Source organism: Eurytemora carolleeae, unplaced genomic scaffold (genome assembly GCF_000591075.1).
Source record: "Eurytemora carolleeae unplaced genomic scaffold, Eaff_2.0 scaffold1162, whole genome shotgun sequence".
Taxonomy (NCBI): Eukaryota; Metazoa; Arthropoda; class Copepoda; order Calanoida; family Temoridae; genus Eurytemora; species Eurytemora carolleeae.
In genome coordinates, this window is record NW_019397056.1 from 89,107 (window position 1) to 113,341 (window position 24,235).

At 31.4% G+C, this 24,235-nt stretch overlaps 2 protein-coding genes across 2 annotated transcripts; both read right to left on the bottom strand.

Moving 5' to 3' along the window:
- Window positions 1–188: 188 nt before the first annotated feature.
- On the bottom strand, window positions 189–12,143 carry LOC111711467 (uncharacterized). The gene is made up of 10 exons (XM_023485840.1): window positions 11,868–12,143; window positions 9,564–9,615; window positions 9,238–9,286; window positions 7,328–7,394; window positions 6,122–6,232; window positions 5,016–5,126; window positions 4,624–4,703; window positions 3,174–3,230; window positions 2,234–2,309; window positions 189–1,287 (listed from the first exon to the last, which is right to left on the bottom strand). The coding sequence occupies exons 1-10, from the start codon at window positions 11,940–11,942 to the stop codon at window positions 1,258–1,260; spliced, it is 708 nt and encodes a 235-aa protein (XP_023341608.1). The 5' UTR covers window positions 11,943–12,143; the 3' UTR covers window positions 189–1,257.
- A 2,857-nt stretch (window positions 12,144–15,000) lies between these two features.
- On the bottom strand, window positions 15,001–23,573 carry LOC111711470 (uncharacterized; the record flags this gene model as incomplete). Its single annotated transcript, XM_023485842.1, is given in 8 exon segments — window positions 15,001–15,321; window positions 15,846–15,876; window positions 18,599–18,646; window positions 20,153–20,235; window positions 20,366–20,414; window positions 22,528–22,604; window positions 22,985–23,000; window positions 23,512–23,573. Coding segments are annotated over 8 exon segments (575 nt in total), but the record flags the coding sequence as incomplete, so codon positions are not given.
- Between the last annotated feature and the right edge of the window lie 662 nt (window positions 23,574–24,235).

The window sequence follows — 24,235 nt, forward strand, 5'->3', positions numbered from 1 at the left end:
AAGGCAGAATATGTATCTTTATTTCAACAAGCTTGAGATCGTCATATTTATTCAGTTCGCCTTTACAGTCTTATTCGTTGTGGGTAACCCTAACTCCCAAGAAGAAATCCTTAAAAATCCAATTAAACCATGTAACAGGTTTTAAGAAGTCTCTGTATATAACGGATGTCGTTAAGCTAAGTTTAACACACATCTAAAGGGGTTTATTAAAGGTTCTTATATTTTCAAAATATACAATGACAATTGACTAGATCATATTATGTGTTTCCATTCGTAATTGTTAAGCAATACATTTAAGAGTTTTTTTAAATACTATAAAATATTATAAGACTGGTTGACTAATAGATTAACTAAGCTACACAAAATTACTACAGTGGTACCAAGACAACTGTGGAAAAGGAAGACGACCTTTAGACTCAAGTTATGATTTGAACAAGAAACACAGAAACTGTGCAATGTACACAGACCCACTACAATTAATAAGTTGATTTGCAAACCAATTCCACAGTTGTATAGGCAAATATAGGTATAGGTAAATATCATCTATTTATCAAGAAATATCATCTGTTTGGCTCAATCACCAAAATGGCCGAAAATCTTGTAAAACTAAGCTTTTTACGGTTTTTACAGTTTTTAAAGTTTTTACGATCGGAAACTCGGATTATAAAATTGCATCAAACAGCTTGACAAGATTATAAAGGGACTGTGAATGTTCTATCAAGTGACTTTTTATTCAGAAAGTGCCATATATGTTCAATTTCAAGTGACCCTTTATTCAGAAAGTGCCATATATGTTCAATTTCAAGTGACCCTTCATTCAAAAAGTGCCATATATGTTCAATTTCAAATGACCCTTTTGTAGAAAGTGGCAAATATGTCCATTTTAACCGGCAACCTTAAATGATTCTAATGATCAAGAATGACTGAGATATCCAAATTTTGAAATTTGATATTTCACAAAGGTGGTTTCTTTATTTTAGTGATCTTTTATATTGTTTTATATTGTGATCTTGTTACAAAAACAATGGAGAAGATTGTTAGAACTAAACATTCTTAAAGCTTGGAAAACGAAGATATCTTTAACACTAATAATCAGATAAGATTTTAAATTTTAAATTAAAATTTAAATTTTGTGAATCCGACAAGCCCTTCGTAAAATGGAGTGTTACTTGATATTACGTGTACAGTCTCTTTAAGTTGACTACATAATAATTAAGTTCACGACTTTAACTTGGTTCAAAACTATCTTCTTCATTTTTATCCAGTTAGTAAACTCAGAATACTAGTCTAAAATAATGAAGCAAATATTATTAAAAACTATTTTATAAAGGTGGAGAGGGGGGGGGTAACCGTTTCGTAGATTTTACTAATTGCGCTTTTTAAAATGAATTTATAAGAAAAAAGGCTATTTTTTGTAATTCATAGATAAAAATGGAAGTATGTGAAGAAACCCAGAAATTGAAAAACAATTGACGTACATTATACTAAAAGCTTTACAAAACGGTCACAGAAACAACTCTATATTTGTCAAAAAAGAAAATTGTAAACTAAGAGATTTCCACTTTTAAGAAAACAAAGCTTTTAATAATTTCTTTTCATATTTATTGCCACTGAAGCCCTCACATTCAGGGAAAACAAGTGAATTAAATTCCACCTAAGAACTTTTTAAAAAATATTACAGAAAGAAACAAAAAATGTAGGGAAGGAAAACGACACAAAAACCACCTTTAAGTGTATTTAATGTTAAATTACAAAGCAAGAAGTTTAATAAATAGCTTTAAAATATCATACAGTGAAACCTTTAATAACGAAAACATCGGAAGAATTTATCAAATGTCGTCTTGACAATTTTTTCAATGGGTTTTATACTATATTACGTGAATTTCAGTATTTGCGAAAATAAATAAATAGCCATGAATATGCGGGAACAGGTTTAAAGAGCTCCATATAATCATTTAATTAAAAAACTAAATATCTGCAACATTCCATTATCAGAAAGTGAAGAATACGACATTTGATGAATACTTTGTATGTATTCGTTATTAAGGGTTTCACTGTATAAAGTTAAATTGAACAGTTTACAGTAAACTGCTGTTTATTATGTTTATTCAACTATTTGAAATCATAACTGGGGTCGTCCTTCCATTCCATTTGTTTGGTTGTGTATTTAAAAAGATACTAGTTTTCAAATTTTAAATTATGATTTGCCAAATTGGTTTTGCATTTATTTTACCTTTGGCCTTTGAAGTGGAAGTAACTTGACAACACGTGGTTCATTCTCGATGAATCTGCCTCCAGTAGAAGTTGGTCTAAATAGAAGTAACACAATCATCTCACAAGAAAGAGATGGTTCATGGCAAGGTTATAATGCAAGGAAACATAATTGCAGTCGCGTATACTCTGCGTACACAGTTCTCTTCAGTTCTCTCCAGGCGGAATTTGTAAACAAGAATAAATGCATCAGTGTTCGTCTCGTATCCGAGGAGGTTAAAAGCATTGAATTTTGATAATTTTGAAAATTCACATAATAGTTTCCTAAGGTCAGAATATTTCATAGATTATTTTTGTGAAAATTGATTCCATGTCAAGGTGTGTGTGTCCGTCTAGTGTTTACTTTTCCGCCCAAAGACAGTATACTGCAGTACAAAAAATGCGTACACCTCTGAAATAAATTTCCTTGCATTAGTACCTTGGGCAATGGTATCAAATGAGTCCTTCAATTTTCTCTATGACATTGCACTCTAGGTTCAAATATGTTACCTAGCCAGTCTCTACCTTTAAGTATAAAAGGAAAAACAAAGCCAGGTTTCTTGTTCTCTTTTATATATATAGTATAAACGTAGATAAGGAGAAATCCATAGAGTATAGACAAATTTTAGACTAATATATTTTGCTTTATAACAACTTTAAATTCACAACATATCGCTTAAATGTCGTCTTACTATTTCAATATGTTATGTTATGACATGTTTATTGATTATGTGTCCTAACCTAACCACAGTGCCGCATGATATTCCGGTTTTTTCTTCTTATATAATTAATGCTAACTAATGAGAATGCTAACGCATTTTTGAGAGAATACACAGAAACTAAGGTCTTTAGCTATAGGAACATTCTAAATCCTAATAAAACAAAAGAAAATAAACTTCAATAATCGTGAACAGTTTCTTTACCTGAGGTTATCAAGAATCTTGTCTGCAGGAAGATCAGAGAATGCGTCGTTCATAACTCTGAATAAAATCATTTCATACAGTATCACAAGATCTTACATAAATAAACATAAGATACAGCAATTAAGAAATGTATAAACAGACCTATTTTACTTAATTAGTGAATTCATAAAACTTTAGCTTTGTAACACCATTAAATACTGGTAAGTATTGATGTACTGTCGTCTTCCTATTCCACTGTTTTATGGTTATCACTGTAGAAAATAAAAATACGACAGCTTTTCCAATATGAGTCTAAAAGTCGTCTTCCTCTGCTACAAAGTTTGGTTTGTTCTCAATGTAACAAATACAGGGTGTCCCACGAAACATGACAGTATGCAGGACGACTTGAATGTCGTCTTGATTTTTGATATAATTTGCTGCGTTTATTTGTCAACCTAATCTTAGAAGTAAATTTCTAGAGATAATTGTCACAAAATTCCCCTAGTCCTGCCATTTCCAAAATGTGGTCTGCCTTTTTTGTGCTTTCAATATTGCCCGAGATATGAAGAATTTCGTTCAGATTTCGACAAGTTTGCTTTTATTTAACAAAATTGAAATCTGAACCAAACTCTTTATATCTCCGGTAATATTGAAATCACAAAAAACGCAGACCACTTTTTGGAAATGCCTAGATATTGTCTAGATATTTACCTAGTGACAAGATCAGTTGTCTAGATATTCACCTGGAGACAAGATCTGACAGTTGTCTAGATATTCACCTCGAGACAAGATTTTAGAGTTGTCTAGATATTCACCTGGAGACAAGATCAGTTGTCTAGATATTCACCTCGAGACAAGATTTGAGAGTTGTCTAGATATTCACCTGGAGCCGGAGACAAGATCTGAGAGTTGTCTGGATATTGACCTGGAGACAAGATCTATTGTCTAGATATTTACCTAGAGACAAGGTCTATTGTCTAGATATTTACCTAGAGACAAGGTCTATTGTCTAGATATTTACCTAGAGACAAGATCTATTGTCTAGATAATTACCTAGAGACAAGGTTTATTGTCTAGATATTTACCTAGTGACAATATCTGAGAGTTATCTAGATATTTACCTAGAGACAAGATCTTTTGTCTAGATGTTTACCTAGAGACAAGATCTATTGTCTAGATATTTACCTAAAGACAAGATATTGTCTAGATATTTACCTGGAGACAAGATCTATTGTCTAGATATTTACCTGGAGACAAGATCTATTGTCTAGATATTTACCTAGAGACAAGATCTATTGTCTAGATATTTACCTGGAGACAAGATCTATTGTCTAGATATTTACCTAGAGACAAGATCTATTGTCTAGATATTTACCTAGAGACAAGGTCTATTGTCTAGATATTTACCTAGAGACAAGATCTATTGTCTGGATATTTACCTAGAGACAAGGTCTCTTGTCTAGATATTTACCTAGTGACAAGATCTGAGAGTTGTCTAGATATTTCCGGTTTAACTTCTGCTAGCACTTCCTGTCCGTGGTCGTTTAAAAACTAAATATGGAATGAAATAAGATTCAAATAATCAATTTTTTACAAAAGTTACAACCTTTTAATCTTTCAATATCATTTGATAAATTATTATTTTTTATACTAATGGTCACGGATCTTCGATAGGAACAAATTTTGTTTTTATTCAAAGTTTGTGCAGATATTTCTTTAAAATTGTGTAGTCCCAGTAAAAGTGCAGTGTGTGGTGTATTTTATCAATAACCCCTTTTCTCTTCACGAACACTCCCTTTAAAACACACTATTTATCACAATTGAGACATTTTTAAAAGATCGTCTTTGATTGTTGATATTTACCTTGTTGACAGTATCCGCAAGTAGTTTGTTCTCCCCGTTGAACAAGTTTTCCATGTGGATTATCACCTTTCCGATGTTGAAGTCCAGGTTCGTGTTTCCGACTTGGAGGATCTAGACGGGTACAGATGCAGATACAGATACAGATACAAACATGGAGATGGAGATGGAGATGGAGATGGAGATGGAGATGGAGATGGAGATGGGAGATGGAGATGGAGATAGAGATAGAGATAGAGATAGAGATAGAGATGCAGATGCAGATGCAGATGCAGATGCAGATGCAGATGCAGATATAGATACAGATACAGATACAGATACAGATACAGATACAGATACAGATACAGATACAGATACAGATACAGATACAGATTATTCATTTGAAAATAAGAAGCAAACGCAAAAGAAAGCTTCTCAAATATTGAGGTTTTTTTATTTTTTTATATATATTATTAATGGTTTTAACCATTTATTTTTTCTCCTTGTTAAATAACAGTTATATGAAACCAAATTATCATGCAATGAATTGCATTGAATTGAATAAGATGAGTTGAGTTTTTTAAGACTTGAGATCTCAGAATAACTGTTAACCCTATCCCTATTATATTGGGCCATTTTGGCTTTACACACAATTCATGATTTTGTCCTTAAAATTAGATTGTAAAACAGACCTAGTCCAAATTTAAAGGCCAGCTTATTGAAAATACAAATAAGCCTCTAACATGGTTAGAGCACTAGGAAGGCCTTTAAAAAATCAAAAAAAAAACGTAACATATTTTAATGTATTTTTTACTAATTTTTTTCTTATTTTGACAAATATTAACAAGTGACTAACATTTATTTTTCAATGTAAAGCCACATTTAGATCTTAATTTAAATGAAAAAAATATTACATATTCCTAATGTTTAAATATATAAAATCGCTAACATATCAATATTTGACGAATTTTGAATTTAATGAGTGAAAATAATCTGAACAGACACAGGACGTACTTCGATGTTCATTTTATTAGATTTGTTTGAGTAATCGTAAATAATTAGGGTCACTTTAGTTCTTCAATACAAGAAATTATTTTCGATGGTTTTATGAACATTTATTGAAGATTCACCTTTTTTCCATTTCCATCAATTACAGGAGTTATACTTGAGAAGCCATCAGAAGTAACATCCAACATTTTAGTTGTGAAGGTTCCACTACCCTCTAATGGAAGAATAAACACCTAAACATCCAATATTTTAGTTGTAAAGGTTCCATTACCCTCTAATGGAAGAATAAACACCTAAACATCCAATATTTTAGTTGTAAAGGTTCCATTACCCTCTAATGGAAGAATAAACACCTAAACATCCAATATTTTAGTTGTAAAGGTTCTACTACCCTCTAATGGAAAAATAAACACCAAAACATCCAATATTTTAGTTGTGAAGGTTCCATTACCCTCTAATGGAAGAATAAACACCTAAACATCGAATACATTAGTTGTAACGGTTCCACTACCCTCTAATGTGTAAGGTAGTTAAACTGAGTATGCAGTGTTGTGGACAAATTCTTTAGGATTCATTTGAGACATCTAAAACTTTTAAAAGATCTTTAAATCCTGAGTTTGAGGGCAAAGTCGACGCTCAAAATCGTACTTTTGGGTGAATACGTTTTCAGATCTTTTTAAAAAATTTTAGTTTTAAATATCGACGACAAAAAATGTAAACAAAATTTTACAGTTAACTAATAAGTTGTTTAAGAACAGGTTGAGAAAATACAAATTAACTCTTATCATCGAAAATAAGTAATCTTATTCAATTATTAGTTTCTATAATCTCTCTTTAATCACAGAGATTTTCTGCAGATTTTCTGGAATTTTCTTTAAAAAGATGTCAAATGAAGAATTTGAAAAAATCTGCCAACAAATTCAAAGAAAAATTCAATATAATGATGACAATGGAAATAATTAATTCTAACTTCGATTTATTGATAAATTTCTTTTGAGAACTATTTTCCTAAAAATCTAATTAGTTTACTATAGAATTATTATTATATGTTTCGTTGTCGTTATTTAATAATAAAAAAACGATTCTGAAAACGTACCCACCCAAATTCATGATTTTGAACGTAAACTTTGCGCTCAAACCCAGTAACTATACATCGTGGAAACGTTTTACATGTCTCAAATTAATTCTAAAGAATTTTTCCACAACACTGCATACTCAGTTTAACTACCTTACACAGCCGATCTGTCCCTTTAACAGGTTGAGTTTGAATTAATTTATAAAAATGAAACTAAATTTTAATTTTAAAATAAAAAAATCTGAAACTTTACCTCTCCATTTATACTGTAGAAACCTTCTATATTCATTTGCGGTACAGTCAATCCAATTCTTAAAGTTCTAAAAAAAAAACTTGACTCGCAGAACCATGTAGTGCAGCCCCACTAAACTATGGATTAGAAGACGATCGAGACCGACAGATCATGACTTAAAATAGTCCAATGGACATTAAACTCATGCTGGTATGCTGGCAATTAAAACTATTCGTTTTAAAGCAATCAAATTGCATTGAATATCGTCTATGGGTCCCACCGTAGATTCAGTAGTTAAAATCTACATAAAGCGGTAAAAATGGGTTGCGAGACGTGAAACCAGGACCTTTATTTTATCGTGATATTATAGTACATTTGTTAATTGAATAAATAAGAATAAACAAATACTGTATAGTAGACATTGTAAACATCAATGCGGCAATGTAAAACATACTCGTTTCTTGCCATTTTTAATTAGATCAGATCGCTTTAAATATTTGTTATCTAATCAAGCGCACATTGCCACCCTGTGCAGACAAAACAGGAAATCGATTAAAACATTAATGTCGGTGGTCATGGACTTTGAATTAGAATGATTTCCAGGAATTTGACAATTTTTCTTCTAAAGCTTACAATACATACATAGGGATTTTGCGTATTTTAACTCTTCAACTACAGAAATGCGGGAGAAAAAATGTAAAAAGTATAGGGTGTACTGATCGTTAATGGCTCTAAATTACGATTTTCGGTACTAATCAGAAAATTTAAGAAGAATGAATCATTTTGAAAAAGTTGTATAAGGCTATTATAAAAAGTTGCCTGCAGAAAATACTAGTTTTTTCGAGTGTTATGTGCGTATTTTTGGCGTTAAAGCTTGGAGATAATCCAATATGACATGGGACGGTGTATTCAAAATCGATGAATTCCAAAAGTAAGATTTTCAGTAACAAAATCTTTATTCTAATAACTTTGAAAACACAAAAAAGAAAAACCTTTAAAACTTTAAATTTCAATTAAATTTACCATTTCGCTTCGAGGGTAAAGGGCATTGACTAATAATGTCAGATTACACCGTTATTTAAACCAAACCAAATATTTGGCACTCTGCGCGCAAATGCCGCAAATTCACGATTCTTTGAGAAAAAATATCATCCTGACTAGATACAGGAATGCAAGTAACCGTAAATTTAAATGCATTAAGTCTAGCAATATACATAAACCATATGTTAAAAAAAGAAGAGAGGGGGAGCGGAGAGGGAGAAGAGAGGGGGGGGGTGACTTTTTACGCAATTTAAATGTTTGTAATGAAATAATTCTGTATTTTTTTCCGGATATTTAGAATGCATGACTGAATTGCAATGAATAGGATTATAACTAGACTAACTAGGGAAAAAAAATAGTTCTGAACATTTTAACAAAATCTATGTTTTGACCTTTTGAGCCTGCAAATTGTATAATACTATTACGTTTAATTGAAAAGAAATATGGTGGCAAAGGGGAACTTTTACTGAAAATACCTTGTTTTTAGCAACAAAACTTCATTTTCTACTTTTTCAGAAATAATTTGGTCGAAAGTTTAAAAAATTTAGATTTATATTCTGATTTTTTTGAAACAAACTTTTTAAAAAACTGTAGATTTTTCTGAACAAATGATTTTACTATACAAAGGATTTTACAGTATGAACGATTTTACTGAACGATCGTTTACTGGGGAAAATAAAAGAAATAGGAAAATAAACGATCATTTTGAGAACGAACGTAATCTTTTTTTGACGATTGCTAAAAAAATGAACAACGAACGCAAATTTAAAAAAGCTGAACACGCCCATCTCTACTTGTGCCACCATTGATTATTAACACGCTGTCCGAATCATTAGTAATTGTAAACAAAATCATTTTCCATCAAATTGAGTTTAAAGAAAAATACTTACTGGGAATTAGGGTCTGCGTCAATATAGTTGGTGATAAATGTTGATAAACCTGAAAATAAATAAGTTGCAACTTTAGTCTAAAATTTCGTTTTCCCTTTATATGCATGGAATTAAAAAGTCTTTCTTGTTTTTTTTGTACATGTTTTTGTACATGTTTTTGTACATGTTTTTGTACATGTTTTTGTATGATTTTAGCCGTTAAGTGAGATTTCTAAAATAAAACTAGAAACAATTCTTTTCTATTTTTTTCAATTTTTAATTTATTTTTGTAAATTAAAGAAAACTGTTTAAAGGGGGTGGGGGGTATGATAAAAAAGGTCCTGCACCTGTAACAACAACGTTAGTAAAGGTTGCAGAAACTAACACCGGTGGAACACCCTACAAAAAAAAAATTAAATGTATATAAAATTTAATGTAAGATTTAAATCGTATCAAAATTATCAAAAATATATGTTCTGTGTTATTGATTAAATAAAGACCAAAAGGGCACTATTGTGTAATGAAAAGATACTTCTTTGAATAAAGGTTACTTAGCATTTTACCGACAATTCCTTTATCTGGCTGTATTGGTATATATATATTGGTGGACAATTCGTCCAAAACCGTTGCTAATCAAATTTATCGTTTCAAAGATACCTTATGACCAGATTTGGAAAATACCTCTTTATCTATGAATTATTTTGAATCTTAAATCTCATGCAAGTTCTGTTAAAAGGACTGCAAGCGTAATTTTAAGTGTAAGTACAGTGAAACCCTTAAGAACGAATACATCGAAAGAATTCATCAAATGTCGTATTCTTCACTTTCTGATAATGGAATGTTGCAGATATTTAGTTTTTTTAATTTAATGATTATATGGAACTTTTTAAAACTGTTCCCGCATATTCATGGTTATTTATTTATTTTCGCAAATACTGAAATTTACGTAATTTAGTATAAAACTCATTGAAAAATTGTTAAGACGACATTTGATAAATTCTTCTGATGTATTCGTTATTAAGGGTTTCACTGTATTAAGAAAGATGGCAATGGTTGATTTTCAACAGTTATGTTGAATTATTTATCCAATCAAAAATATAGGTAAATCCTTGTTTTTAGGAGATTCTTTTTAAGGTTCAATTGTAAACAATATATGCACAAGTCACTTTAGCAGAGAACAGTTTAAAGATTTCTAGAAGTGATGTTAATGTAATAATGCTTTGTGTTATCCTCTATTTAAAGAGGGGCCCGGCTGGACTGATTCAGAACTGTATAATTTCATTAATTATTTGATGCAAAGCTTAGCAAGTACAGGGTGTCCCAATAAACATGGGAATTCAGTAACGAACTCGATATCGTCTTTTTAAATAATTCTTTGATTTAGTATAGTGATACCTACTGAGAAAGCTGTGCTGATCCATAAGATTTTCGTCTGCTATGTTTACAATTTGTTTGTTTATGTTTTGACTGCATACGGTTGTACTTTGTAATTAACACGGAAACTACAGTATACAAACAGAGTAAACATGTCCGTCTTCACTGTTCATCTTGCGGAGACATTATAGACACATCTTTACAGTCTTTAATCCTATTCGTAAAATAAACTCTAGCAGACATAAAAATATTATAGACTTTGAAATCAGATATTGCAATGCTAATTTATAACAAAGACGATATCGAATTCGTCACTGAATTCCCATGGTTTTTTGGGACACCCTGTACAATCCTTTTATTACAACCTCTTTAACCCTATCCTGATTGGGCTATTTTTGGGACACCCTGTACAATCCTTTTATTACAACCTCTTTAACCCTATCCTGATTGGGCTATTTTTGGGACACCCTGTACAATTCTTTTATTACAACCTCTTTAACCCTATCCTGATTGGGCTATTTTTGTCTAATAAAGTTGCCGGGGGAGGGGGGGTATTTTTACACTCCCCCCCCCCCTATGATTCTGTCCTTAGAGTTGAGATAGAGGAATGTGATACATGTCCCTAGTCCAACTTTTCAAGGCCTGCTCATTAAAAAATTATGCCTCTAACTTTAATGGTTAGGGTGTAAGGGAGGATTTTTAATTAATAAAAAGTTATCAACCATTTCTGATAAACACCGAGCCGCCGTTTGACCACTCTCTACCCTACCCCTATGCATCATCAAACATTTTTTTTTTAGCTAAATTTGTTTTCAACTATGATGTTGAAACAGTGAAGAAGCTTAGCGTTCTTATGTAAGCCATACTTAAGTTATTCAGAAGAAACCACGGGGGGGGGGGGGAACCCCCCTCCCCAATTGTGATAGGGTTAAATACAATTCATTTAAATGCAATCCCTTTAAATACAATCCCTTTAAATGCAATCCCTCAATCCCTTTAAATGCAATCCCTTTAAACGCAATCCCTTTAAACGCAATCCCTTTAAATACAATCCCTTTAAATGCAATCCTTTTAAATACAATCCCTTTAAATGCAATCCCTTTAAATACAATCCTTTTAAATACAATTCCTTTAAATACAATCCCTTTAAATGCAATCCCTTTAAATACAATCCCTTTAAATGCAATCCCTTTAAATACAATCCCTTTCAATACAATCCCTTTAAATACAATCCCTTTAAATGCAATCCCTTTAAATACAATTCTATCAAAAACTACCTGTTTAAATGAGACTGTATCTACAAACATTGGTTCTGTTGGAGGTAACTTCAGTTTAGGGATTCCTGATACCATTAGGGGTCTTAGGTCCTCTAGGGTCTTAATTATATAGTATGTACATCAGGGGTCTTAGGTCCTCTAGGGGTCTTAATTATATACTATATACATTAGGGGTCTTAGGTCCTCTAGGGTCTTAATTATATACTATACATTAGATATAAACAACAGTTATTACTAAGATAAAAATATCAATAATAATGAAAAGGGTAGAAATAATAATAATCATAATGTATAAACAGACNAAGAGTCATCAAATCATAAATAAACCAAAGATTTTTCAGATCCTGGAGGGGGATAGAGCCCCCGTAGCCCCCCCCCCATGTATACTACTATTTAAACTTAATTTTCTATTTTAAGCAATGACCTTTTAATTTAAAACAGGAAATAAAAGGTAACAAACATAATTCTATGAATAGTGTCATACTTGAGATCCACCCTTTTTTACGGGAAAACAAAATTTGGAGAAAAAGACAATTAAAACAATAATGAAAATTATTTCTTTAACTTGATTATTATATTTATTGAGTTCGTATGTCGAGAAAATTGGAAAATTATTGCTAATTTACAAGTAATATTTATATTTGATCACGTTTTTTTCAAAAAACCTCCTCCACGGGGTTCGGAGACTTTCCACGGGGTTCGGAGACCACTCCACAGGGTTCGGAGATTTTCCACGGGGTTCATGGCTTCTTGGCCTTCCCTCCCTACTAGGACAAGGACTAAGGAGTATATATTTTTGATAAGACCTTTATTAATAATCAAGCAGCCGGCATGCTTTTCAGAACAATAAAAAGAAATTGTCATGTTCAATGGTACTTTCTATGTAATATCATGTTAAATGGTACACATTCTGGTACAGGGTGTCCAACGAAACATGACTGTTGGTGAAAAGTTTTTATTGTCGTCTTTCATAATACTGTTTTAGTTATTTAAGACTCCATGTAGTTTATTTCGTTAAACAAATCTTTTACCCAAATATATATTTGTTTGAAATCAATTTTACTATAATATTACTGCATTTTAGTATTTCTTATCATCATATTTTATATCAAACAATTTATCAGATTATGTAAGAAAACATTTTAGACTATTCACCAACTGTCATGTTGCCTGGGAAACCTAGTACATTCTGATCTGGATAATATCCTGTGAAATAGGTTTCCATTCGTAATTTCGCAAAAATCCGTAGTTGGTATAACTTATCTGAACAAATTCAAAATCGTATATTAGTAGGAGGCAAAATTATTTTATAGTGCCACTGTAGTAATCGTTAGGACTAGAATAACACAAATTTTGCACATCATTTCGCATAAACTTTTAGTCAAACTTTCGTGAAATTGAAAAAAATTTGTTGCACATGGAAACCATATGGACTCCCTATACTTAGACTTATAAATGATATTATGACATACATGTATACAAGCCTAAACTAGGATTTAAGATCTTGATTTTGAAACCTGGGGACTCTCTATACTTCTGACCTAAATGATATTATGATATATAGAGGTATAGAAAAGCTAGAATAGGAAACCTATGGACTCCCTAAACTTCTGACCTAAATGATATTATGACATACATGTAGACAAGCCTAAACTAGGATTTAAGATCTTGATTTTTAAACCTGGGGACTCTCTATACTTCTGACCTAAATGATATCATGATATATAGAGGTATAGACAAGCCTAAACTAGGATTTAAGATCTTGATTTGGAAACCTATGGACTCTCTATACTTCTCATGATATATAGAGGTATAGACAAGCCTAAACTAGGATTTAAGATCTTGATTTGGAAACCTATGGACTCTCTATACTTCTGACCTAAATGATATTATGATATGAAGGTAGACAAAACTTAACTAGGATCTAAGATCTTGATCTGGAAACCTATGGACTCCCTAAACTTCTGACCTAAATGATATTTTGATAAAAAGGTAGACAAGCCTTAACTAGGATCTATAAGATCTTGATCTGGAAACCTATGGACTCCCTATACTTCTGACCTAAATGATATTATGATATATAGAGGTATAGACAAGCCTAAACTAGGATTTCAGATCTTGATTTGGAAACCTATGGACTCCCTATACTTCTGACCTAAATGATATTATGATATAAAGGTAGACAAGCCTAAACTAGGATCTAAGATCTTGATCTGGAAACCTGGGACTTAATCTACTTCTGACCTAAATGATATTATGATAAAGGTAGACAAGTCTAAACTAGGATCTAAGATCTTGATTTGGAAACCTGGGGACTCAATCTACTTCTGACCTAAATGATATTTTGATAAAAAGGTAGACAAGCCTTAACTAGGATCTAAGATCTTGATCTGGAAACCTATGGACTCCCTATACTTCTGACCTAAATGATATTTTGATAAAAAGGTAGACACGACTAAACTAGCATCTAAATCTTGATCTGGAAGTGTGTCCTCCCACGGTTTACTAGAGCGGGTGATTACAGTGAGAACCAAAAACATATAGAATATGAAGACGACATTAAAGCAATAATAAAGCGCATTATCACCTTGTTCCAAAGCGAATAACTTTACTAGTAAGTTTTTAAATCAATCATTAAGATTACGTGAAATGGGTTTGTTTACGCTACAGAACACAATTACTGTGTCTTGTGTAGGGTTGTTAATCGTTTTTGAAAACGATCGTTTTTTGTTTTGTTTTTCAATAGTTTTCAAAATCGATTGTTTCGTTTTTGAAAAAAAACATATCGTTTTTAAAAACGACCCACTCGTTTTGAACTTTTAGAAAAGAAACAACAATCGTTTTAGAAAACTATCTTTTTTAAACGATTTGTGACCGTTTTTTATACGATTGTTTTTGAAAAACGATCGCTTTTTGAAAAACGATCGTTGAACCCCTTCTCTCCTGCCCGGATTCAAATGGAAGAGGTTCAACTTTGTCTACACAGTTCATCTATACAAAAAGCAAATTATTAAATCTGAAAGTGTGTTTTTTAAATTAAAGTTTTCATAAAAAATGGAATCTTAGTTGCAGGAAAAAATCTTTGATCTTCATAAAATTGAAAATGAAGAAATGAAGAAAATAATGAAAGATTTTGTATCATTTCTTACTTTTAATGAAAATATCAGATATATTGAACTGCAAGATCACAACATGCCAACGAGAATCAAATAATGACCCAAAATAGAGTACACATATTTACAAAATCATGTAAAGAATAAATTAATAAATAGCTTGGAGTTAGAACACTTCTGCCATGTTCCGATCACGCCTCGATTGGCGGCGGGAGTATATTGGTATAAATATCTCTTAGGAGGAGGTCTTAACTCGAGCTTAACAGTTTTCTCCGCTTTATTTTCCGATACCCGCCAAACTAACAAATAATCTCGGGTTGGGTCTTGCTCTGAGCCCCTCACTGAACATGAACAATATATATTACATTGGAAACCATTACTTTCACTGAACCAGGGGGCCGCAGCCCCCGTAGCCCCCCCCCCCCCTCTAAATACGCCTCTGAGGGGGGATTAGAATTTCCAGGCTAATTTCAAAAAAGGGTCAAATTGCATTTATTAATCTATATACTATTCTGAAGTATTCCATATTTTAATTCTAAGAAATGATAAATTTAAGAAAATCTGCCAATTTTCGATTTCTTTCAGAATCTCACAAAAAAAAAAAACTTAATCTAAAGTACACTATTAAATAGAGTTCTAACATTTTTATTTTGGATTTATATAAATATATATATAAATATATATATGAATTTTCAATATATTTATATTCACATTTATTTCGGGTCAAATAATTTCAAGGTTACAGAAAAGGAATCACATTAAGAGGTGAAGAAGAATGCATGGGTATTCAATCTTATATTATTATAAACCATATTTTTGTCCAGATTTTACTTGAAAAATCATTTATATTTATCATTATAGTCACCATAAATTTGCCCACAAACATTGTTACAGATCTGAAATCCAATAAGCAAAAGTCAGACATAGAAAGTCACATGGTTAGGGCTGGGCATGTTTGGACGTTTTTCAAGCCGTTTGTTAACTGTCAGTTAAAACCACTTAAAAAAAATTTAGATAGGCTTTGTTCTCAGGGAAAGATCGTTCTTTTACTGGAACAAACAGAATTATCAAGAAGGATGTTATTGTTCCAATAAAAAGAGCAAACACATAGAACAGGTTCCTAAAAATATTGGAACTATCTATAAAAGAATGAACGGTAAATAGCAAATACCTACACCATAACATTTTTATAAGGACATATCTATCCAGGTGTAGCAGTTTTACACAATCAAACAAGACCAGCTCTAAATGCCACACATGGACAACAGCATCCAATATCTTAGGACAAATCTCAGACTCTATATTCAACCAGGACAGGTTCTAAATACCACACAGGGACACCAGCATCCAATATCTTCGGACAAATCTCAGACTCTATATTCAACCAGAGCCGGCGATTTAAAAAATTCAAGAAAATACGACTCGGGTCTAAGCTGTTGTTGAGCCTTATTTACGGCTCGGGCTTTCGGATTAAAATTGCATCTAATTTTCAACAGAGTTTAGTTCATAAAACCGGTTAAATTTTGTATTTGGCGGATTTTCATAGTTGGAATTGGCGCATTCCGGGTTTTGATGAGAAGAAGACCCAACATTGAGCCTTATTCTTCACTAAAACCAACCAAGGTCGGTTTTATTTTCATTGGGCTTAACTCCTTAAGTCGAGCCTAAGATCTCGCAGCTATCAATCACGTGACACAAGCTGTTGGGCCGAACATTTGGTCTTAAAGTCAGGTTTAAGGAATTACGACTCGAGCTGAAGTTTTTAAAGCGCGGGCGCAGGACAGGTTCTAAATACCATACAGGGATACAAGCATCCAATAATATAGGACTCAAGCTTAGACTTTATACTCAACCAGGACCGGCTCTAAATGCCACACAGGGACACAAGCATCCAATAATATAGGACTCAAGCTTAGACTTTATACTCAACCAGGACCGGCTCTAAATGCCACACAGGGACACAAGAATCCAATAACTTAGGAAAAACTCTCAGGCTTGCACACAAGCCACATCTCAACTCATATAATTCAACAAGCACCCTAGCTATCTTTCAAACCAAATTTGATTCAATGCCAAATTGATGTCAAACAGAAAGAAGCGGAAATCAATGCCAAAACAATTAGCAAGATCTACACTCGTTCTTTGAATGTCGAACAAAGACTACTTTGCATTAAAGTAATCAAAGCAGAGTCTAAATTCTCTAACTTTATTCAATAACGCAAGTTACAAAGTTAACAGAAATTGACGTAATTCAATACCTACATGATGTTATCGATATCACATGATTAAGACCATCGCATTATGTATTTATCACACAGTTAAAGTTTAAGGTAAATATTCAAAGGATTATATATATTAGTTATAATGTACTATATGAAAGAAATCCAACTTTTTTCTACTCATAATGACTAAATAAGTTCATCCTGAGTCTAAAACTAAAGAATGCGCGAATTTTAAGTTTGAGGTTAAAAGTTCTGTAAAATAATGAGTAGCTACTTAAATATTATTGTTGACAGATAACAGCAACACACTAGACAAATCTGAGTAATAGGCCTGTCAGGATTCTGGTGGGGGATGTTTATTCTCCCCGGACAATTCTTTCCCAGTTTGCCGCAAATACACACAACAGAGTAACCCCGTCTCAAGAAAATCGATAACAAAAGCTTTATTTCCTAAAAATAATATAAATTATAGGTCATGGTTACTTGCACAATGTTATAATGAACATTAATAATAGAAAAAATCCTACGATTTATTTAGGTGTGATAGGGGGAGACTTATTGTTGATCAGTATTGAAATACGTTTTTAAACTTCTGAAAAATTACAGTTGAATGTTTAACGAAATTCACTAATGCTTCATATGAAAATATTCTTGCTTAACTTTAATGATTTCACAATAAACGAAAATGTTTTAAGTTCTGTGGGACTGAGTACAAAGAGAATGCGGGCTGAAAATTTGGTTTGGCTTTCTCCGAGAGGAGATTTTAAGTTGAAGACGACATTACACGGAGGTCTTAAAGTTAATGGTTAACAATTATACTTTCTCAATTTTAAATTTGAATTTCCTGGGAAAAATCTGAACCAATCAGAGAAAAAGATTTACGGAGAATATTACGTAACCATCGCTAATCAGCTGTTTTTACGTAACCGAAAACAAAACATATTTCAATATACAACCGTATTTTGGGTTTTCACTTTTAAATATATCCTAAAGTTGAATGCCACTTTCTCAGCTGAATGATGATTGAATAATAGACAAATTGGGAAAATGCAGGATTTCAAGATTTTAACCCTGTGTTTAAATTTTAACTCGTCGATTTTGGCGAGTTAAATATTTAACCACAGGATAATTTAGGTATGTCGCATGATTAAAGCTAATATTGCCATTATAGATTGGTTGCATTTGCATATTTGCTGAATATGATCTGTAAAACCTACTACTTTTATACAATATTGTATATATGTGAATTTTCATATAAAACTGACAAAGTTGTATATCAACTTCTTGAGCTAGGAACATCAAATAGAACTTTCAAGGGTTGCGATCAAGTCAGCCTATACCCCCTTTCATTTATCCTTTACAGTCCCTTTAATCTATTAAAGTTTATTGGATTTTCCTGGGGAGGAGTTGGAGCCTCAATATATACACCATCATTTGCATAATACTAAAAAAAAATAAATTAAAAAGAGTAGGAGGGGGGGGGGCAGGTTTGGGTTGTTTTGACCTCTGGAATTTTCCATCATGCTTTATACACAAACTATTCATTCTGGTTACCACGGAGGGGGGGGGGGGGGTTTGGTTACATAGAAAAGTTTAAATCTTCTTTAAAAAAACAGAAAATAAGAATAAAATCCATAACACTCAAGAATTGTCAAATTATCAGAATTTGTAAGAGCATCAGAGCCAAATCTAACTGTGTACTATTTTTCTTCAAATTTTGTCAAGTGAAATTTATCATTGATTAATATTTAAAAAATTGAGCTAGATAGTTAAATTTGGCTCTGCGAAAAAAATCGGAAATTTGCAGAAATCCAACTATTTATTGACTAAGTAAATTGAAATGCTGAATGTACCTATATTCAAAAATAACTGAAAATGTGCAAATCCCCTAATTTAGCAAAAAAAATTGCAAAAATTGTGCAATCTGCTTTTTTTTGGAATAAGATATTTGTTCTGTAAATACAGTTGAATCAATTTGTCCAAATAATTTTAAAAGTTTAAATTATTCAAAATCTAAAACCTTTGATTATTAACTTTAAACAAGTATACAATCTTTCAATAAAACACATTATTAGAAATTTTTTTTTTTTTTTAAAAAAGACAAAATACCGAAAAATGGATTTTGTAGATACTTATTTATGGGTATATTTACAGTTTACACCATTTTTGTTACAAAGTTGTTTCAGAATAGATCAAAAGTCCTAGTTAGTGATTATGAAAGGGAAATAAATTGATTGCAACTATTTATTTACTTTAAGCGATAAATTACTAAGTAGAACTAACTGCAAACTTAACCAGGAATTTACTTTTCCAAGTGTTTTCGAAACTTGTTTGATGACATTTCTTAACGAGCAATAGCAAGTGATGAAATATTATCAAAAAAGTTGAGAAAGCATTAGGAAAAGTCAATTTTCGGCACAGTGCAGTTCTCCTGAAGGAAAATCTCACTTTAAATAAATTCATAGTTTAATCCCATTCTTTAAGCACCATTATTAACTGATTAAACTATACAGTTAATTATTAATTAGTACATATATCCAATTGTGTTGTTGATAATATCTACTATATTTACATGCTAAAAAGTTATGTATTTTTGTTAAAACTTTGTTCATGAAAATGCTACATTCATCTTTTAAATGCGTGAATTTGTCTCTTGAAAATTTGCAATTCATGACTTTCTCTCCCTTGGGCGAACAAAATATATATTTACATTGTTCTCTGGGAGAAAATGTTAAAGAGAAGGGATGAACAAGGTTTAAGGATAAAGAGTATATTGTCAACTCTTGTACAATACAATGTATAATGTACAATATACACATATTAGTTAAAAGGAAGAAAATAATTAATGGGTTTGACCCTTTTATTTAACCCCAGATCCTCACAACTATCTTTCCTTTTCATTAGTTAAAATAAACATGGGAAAGTAACTAATTTTAAATTATTAACTTACTGCCTCACATAATTGGACACATGGCACTGAAGTTGTTATAGTTGTAGTAGTTGTAGTAGTTGTTGTTGTTGTTGTTGTGCTTGCTGATCAAAAGTAAAAAAATTTCTTTTGAGCTTAATTTTGCAATTAAAATTAAAATGCCATTACAATTGTTCTTATTAGCATGATTCTACTATTTGGCCAATCTAAACAAGTTCAAAATTTACAATTCACCTCCAATACATTTTCCTGTTCTATCATTCCCACGTACACACCAACCACCCTTAAAAATAATCTTATTAGTTATTTTCAGGTTTTAAATCAGTTCTTATTAATGATTATGAAAAGTTTATATGGAAAAATAGTTTGACAGTGTTACACTGTAAATATACATCAGCAACATTTTTTAAAATTTGTTTCTTAATTTAATTTTTTTAACATAATATTCAAAAATTATGTTTATTTGAAAACTAAAAATAGTTTTCCTTTTATTAAGTTTTTTGTAAAAGATATGTTTTTTCAATAAATGAAATTTGAAAAATTACAAAAATATTGTAAAAACATATACCTTCATTGTTGATTAAAATTAAATTCTTTTGACATTAATTTGTAATTTTTTTTAATTAAAAAAAATTATATTCTGATGTGAAATGAAATAAAGAAAGTTTGTTAATCTCAAGCTAAAAATTTTTAAAGATTCTTATCAAAAAATAAAAATTTTAGGATAGATTGAGAGTTAGATAGAGAGTGAGACAGTGAACGCGTATATCTGCCCCCGGCCCAGGCCATGCTGCAGCTACAGCGTTCCAACCCCCCCCCCCATCCCCGGCTCACCCAGGAATCGCCTGCTAGCACGCATAGGGGCCTAGCAGAACAGGTAGTTTTTAATTAGTTCACTACTGACTTCAGTGAAAACTGCTGTTATACATGCTCGACAATTGTGAAGAAATTTAACTTGAGAACGGACGAGGGTGAACCCAGACCGAAATATATTTTCAATAAATGTGGAACTAATATCTACTTTTTTACTCTACAGAGGTTTGGTCCATCAATATCACCGAATTTTAAATCACTCAACAATTTTGAAGATATAGCTGGCCTCTGCACCACTGACATAAAAAGAAGATAAAACGATGTTTTTTTTCAGTGAATGCATTAGATGTTAGATTCTTTATTCCTAACAAATATCACAATCGCTGGTAAAACAAGTTAGCATCAATCATCATCAGCATGAATGAATAGTGTTGTACTTGTGAAATAATACAGTGGTGCAATAATACCAAGACAATGGTTTAAATTTTAATTTGTATCGAGCTTTATAACAGGCTTTTAAATGACTTCTCTTTAATTACATGTAACCTTGAAATTCAGAAAAAAAGCTTGTTAACAATAAAACTTGAATTAAAAAGTTGTCTCCATTATATTGATATTATCGCCTACCACTGAATCTCATTATTATATTTTTTTTCTGATTTTCAAATCACAATTTAATTATAGTTATATTTTAAATTAAATATCAAATGAATGGTATTTCATGTTATTAAGTATGGAGTATTTCAATGAATTTTTATATTTACTGTATGTTATAATTTTTTTCCTCAGTACAATAAGTATAAATAATCTTTTCTACAGTAAATGCGCCCAAACTGCATGTGATAAATTTAGAACCAGTACAACAAGGGCGGGGCTGTAGGGAGGGGGGGGAACAGGAGAATGTCAAATGCTATTTTGTACAGTTTACATATACATTCAATAAATCTTAATTAATTACCTATTTGTTTTTTTCTGTTCGTGTTTTTATTTAATTAAATTGATATTTGTATAATTAATGTGGAAGTTTTTTCAAATTATTCAAAAAATCTGATTATTTAATCCAGAAATTACGATTCGAGAGCTGCCGCATTTGGCTGCTAGGTGGTGTCTATTCTAAAATAGAGGTGGCGTGAATATGTATCCTGAAATTGTTATATTTATATCCACTTTTTCTTAATAATAATGACTTACATTATTAACAGTTTTAAAAATATTGTTCTGCATTCAGTTTTTCTTAAAAAAATGATTTAAAAAAATGTGGATTTTTTTTTATTTTTGCCGTTTTCAAAATATTCATAATTCAGGGATAATTTTATTAAAAAAACCTCTGTGATATTCTTTTCCAAAGATTCTTATTTTTTTATTACGTTTTAATATTTACAGTGTAGTCAATGTACAAAAGCCAGCATAAACAAAGGCAAGACAGTCTTCATAAATCAAACCAATTGTAATTAAACAAAACCACATTCCTTACTGCTCTATTGCTGTGTTTTATGTTCATATTTTCCTAATTAAAAACATGTTATGACTATGAGTCTATAAGAGTAATCTTTCCATTTAATGGTTGTGGTCTCACTGAATACCTTCCTGCATTTTCTTCCATAAGTTCCTTTATCTCCACAGCACCCTCTTCCAACTTTTTTACAGTTTACCTTTCGACCTGAAATATGTAAGCACAGGGTATCTTGTCAAAGGCTCAACACAAATCTAACAATCTTATCTTCTTTAAAATTGTGTTTTTAAAGCTACAATGAAATTAAATTTATTAATACAATTTTTTTTCTTTGACCTGCTTCTTATGTATAAATATTACTTTCAAATTCAAAAACCTTGAAAGTATAAAATGAGCAAGTATAGCTTACTTTCATCTAAATTTAACACAATCTCCTCAATTAAAAAAAAAGACATTTTGCATTTTTTACTTTTATACCTTACTTCTTTATAAATTGTAATTCTCAGTCTTAATTCTATTTGATTGGAAGAACGAGAAAATAGAAGAAGAGAATCAATACTTAAATGAATATTTTCTTAATGTTTTACCTTGACACTTCTTTGCCTAAACAGATCGATAAAATTAATAATATTATTTAACAGTTAACAATTTTATAATAGAAAATAAAACAACATGGTTTGTAAAAACCAGGATTTATAGCTTAGTTATATCAAATATCAAACAAAGTTTTACAGGGATTATGTTTAAGATGGACATATATTGAATTAAAGTGAACAAAATATCATGCTCGGAACCCTGAAATAAACTGGAGTTTCATGTGTAAAGAAACAAATTCATTTCCCACCACTATAATCATATTCAATATAAAACAAAAGTTGGAACTTAATTGATTCATATTTACAGTGTAGTTATGATATAAAGCAAAGTAATATTAGAAATATCAGCTTCAATATCACTTTAAGTATCTTTTAGTAATAACATCCACTCTAGGGAGTCTAGGAAAATGGAAAAATTATCTCACAAAAATTTAGCATTTTTCACATGTCTGATTAGATAAACATTAACAAGCAAAATAGATTTCAATATTATCAATTCATAAATGTAATCATCTTACCTCCTCAATGCATACTTGACCTGTTAGACATACTGCCCTGTTAGTCCCAGGCTCTCCACATTCTTTGTAAATGCATATTGTTAGAAGATATCATAGTGCTAAACTTATTGCTAATGCACAGTTTATTCTTTTGAAAACATGAATAGAATTGGAAGTATCTTTTATTAGAGTGGAAAAACAATTTGCTTTTTTTTGCTTAGAATAAACAGAGCAAATATAATGTCAGAAAACTTTGAAACAATCTCACTAAATAATGCAGACAATTTCTTTATCCTTAACAATATTTTGAACATTTTCCAGAGGTACTTTTTATATTATTTTAAACCTTCCTTGCATTCCCTAGCCATTTACATTAGAGGTCAAATAATTATTCAGTGTTCTCGTAGCATTCAGTCAGTGTTTTCCTGATATTCAGACTGGAAACATCTACTGTCAACTGTATACCTGTTTAGTGTCTAACCCCCCACTTTACTCAATGCACCACTAACATGCCACCATGAGCCTGATACAACAGGTCATGGCTCTGTACCAGGGACCTGCAAATACTGAGATTCTGTGGTCAATCAAGAGAGGAAAGAAGAGATCGAGAAGACAGTCAAAACTGTTCTCTCAAGCTTTTCTGGGCCCAAGGAAACCCAGCGGTCTAAGGTAAGGTCCCAAGAGTTTCCCTGATTAGTGGTAAATTACCAGAAAAATCTTCAGCCCCAGTTAAGATTCCACCAAC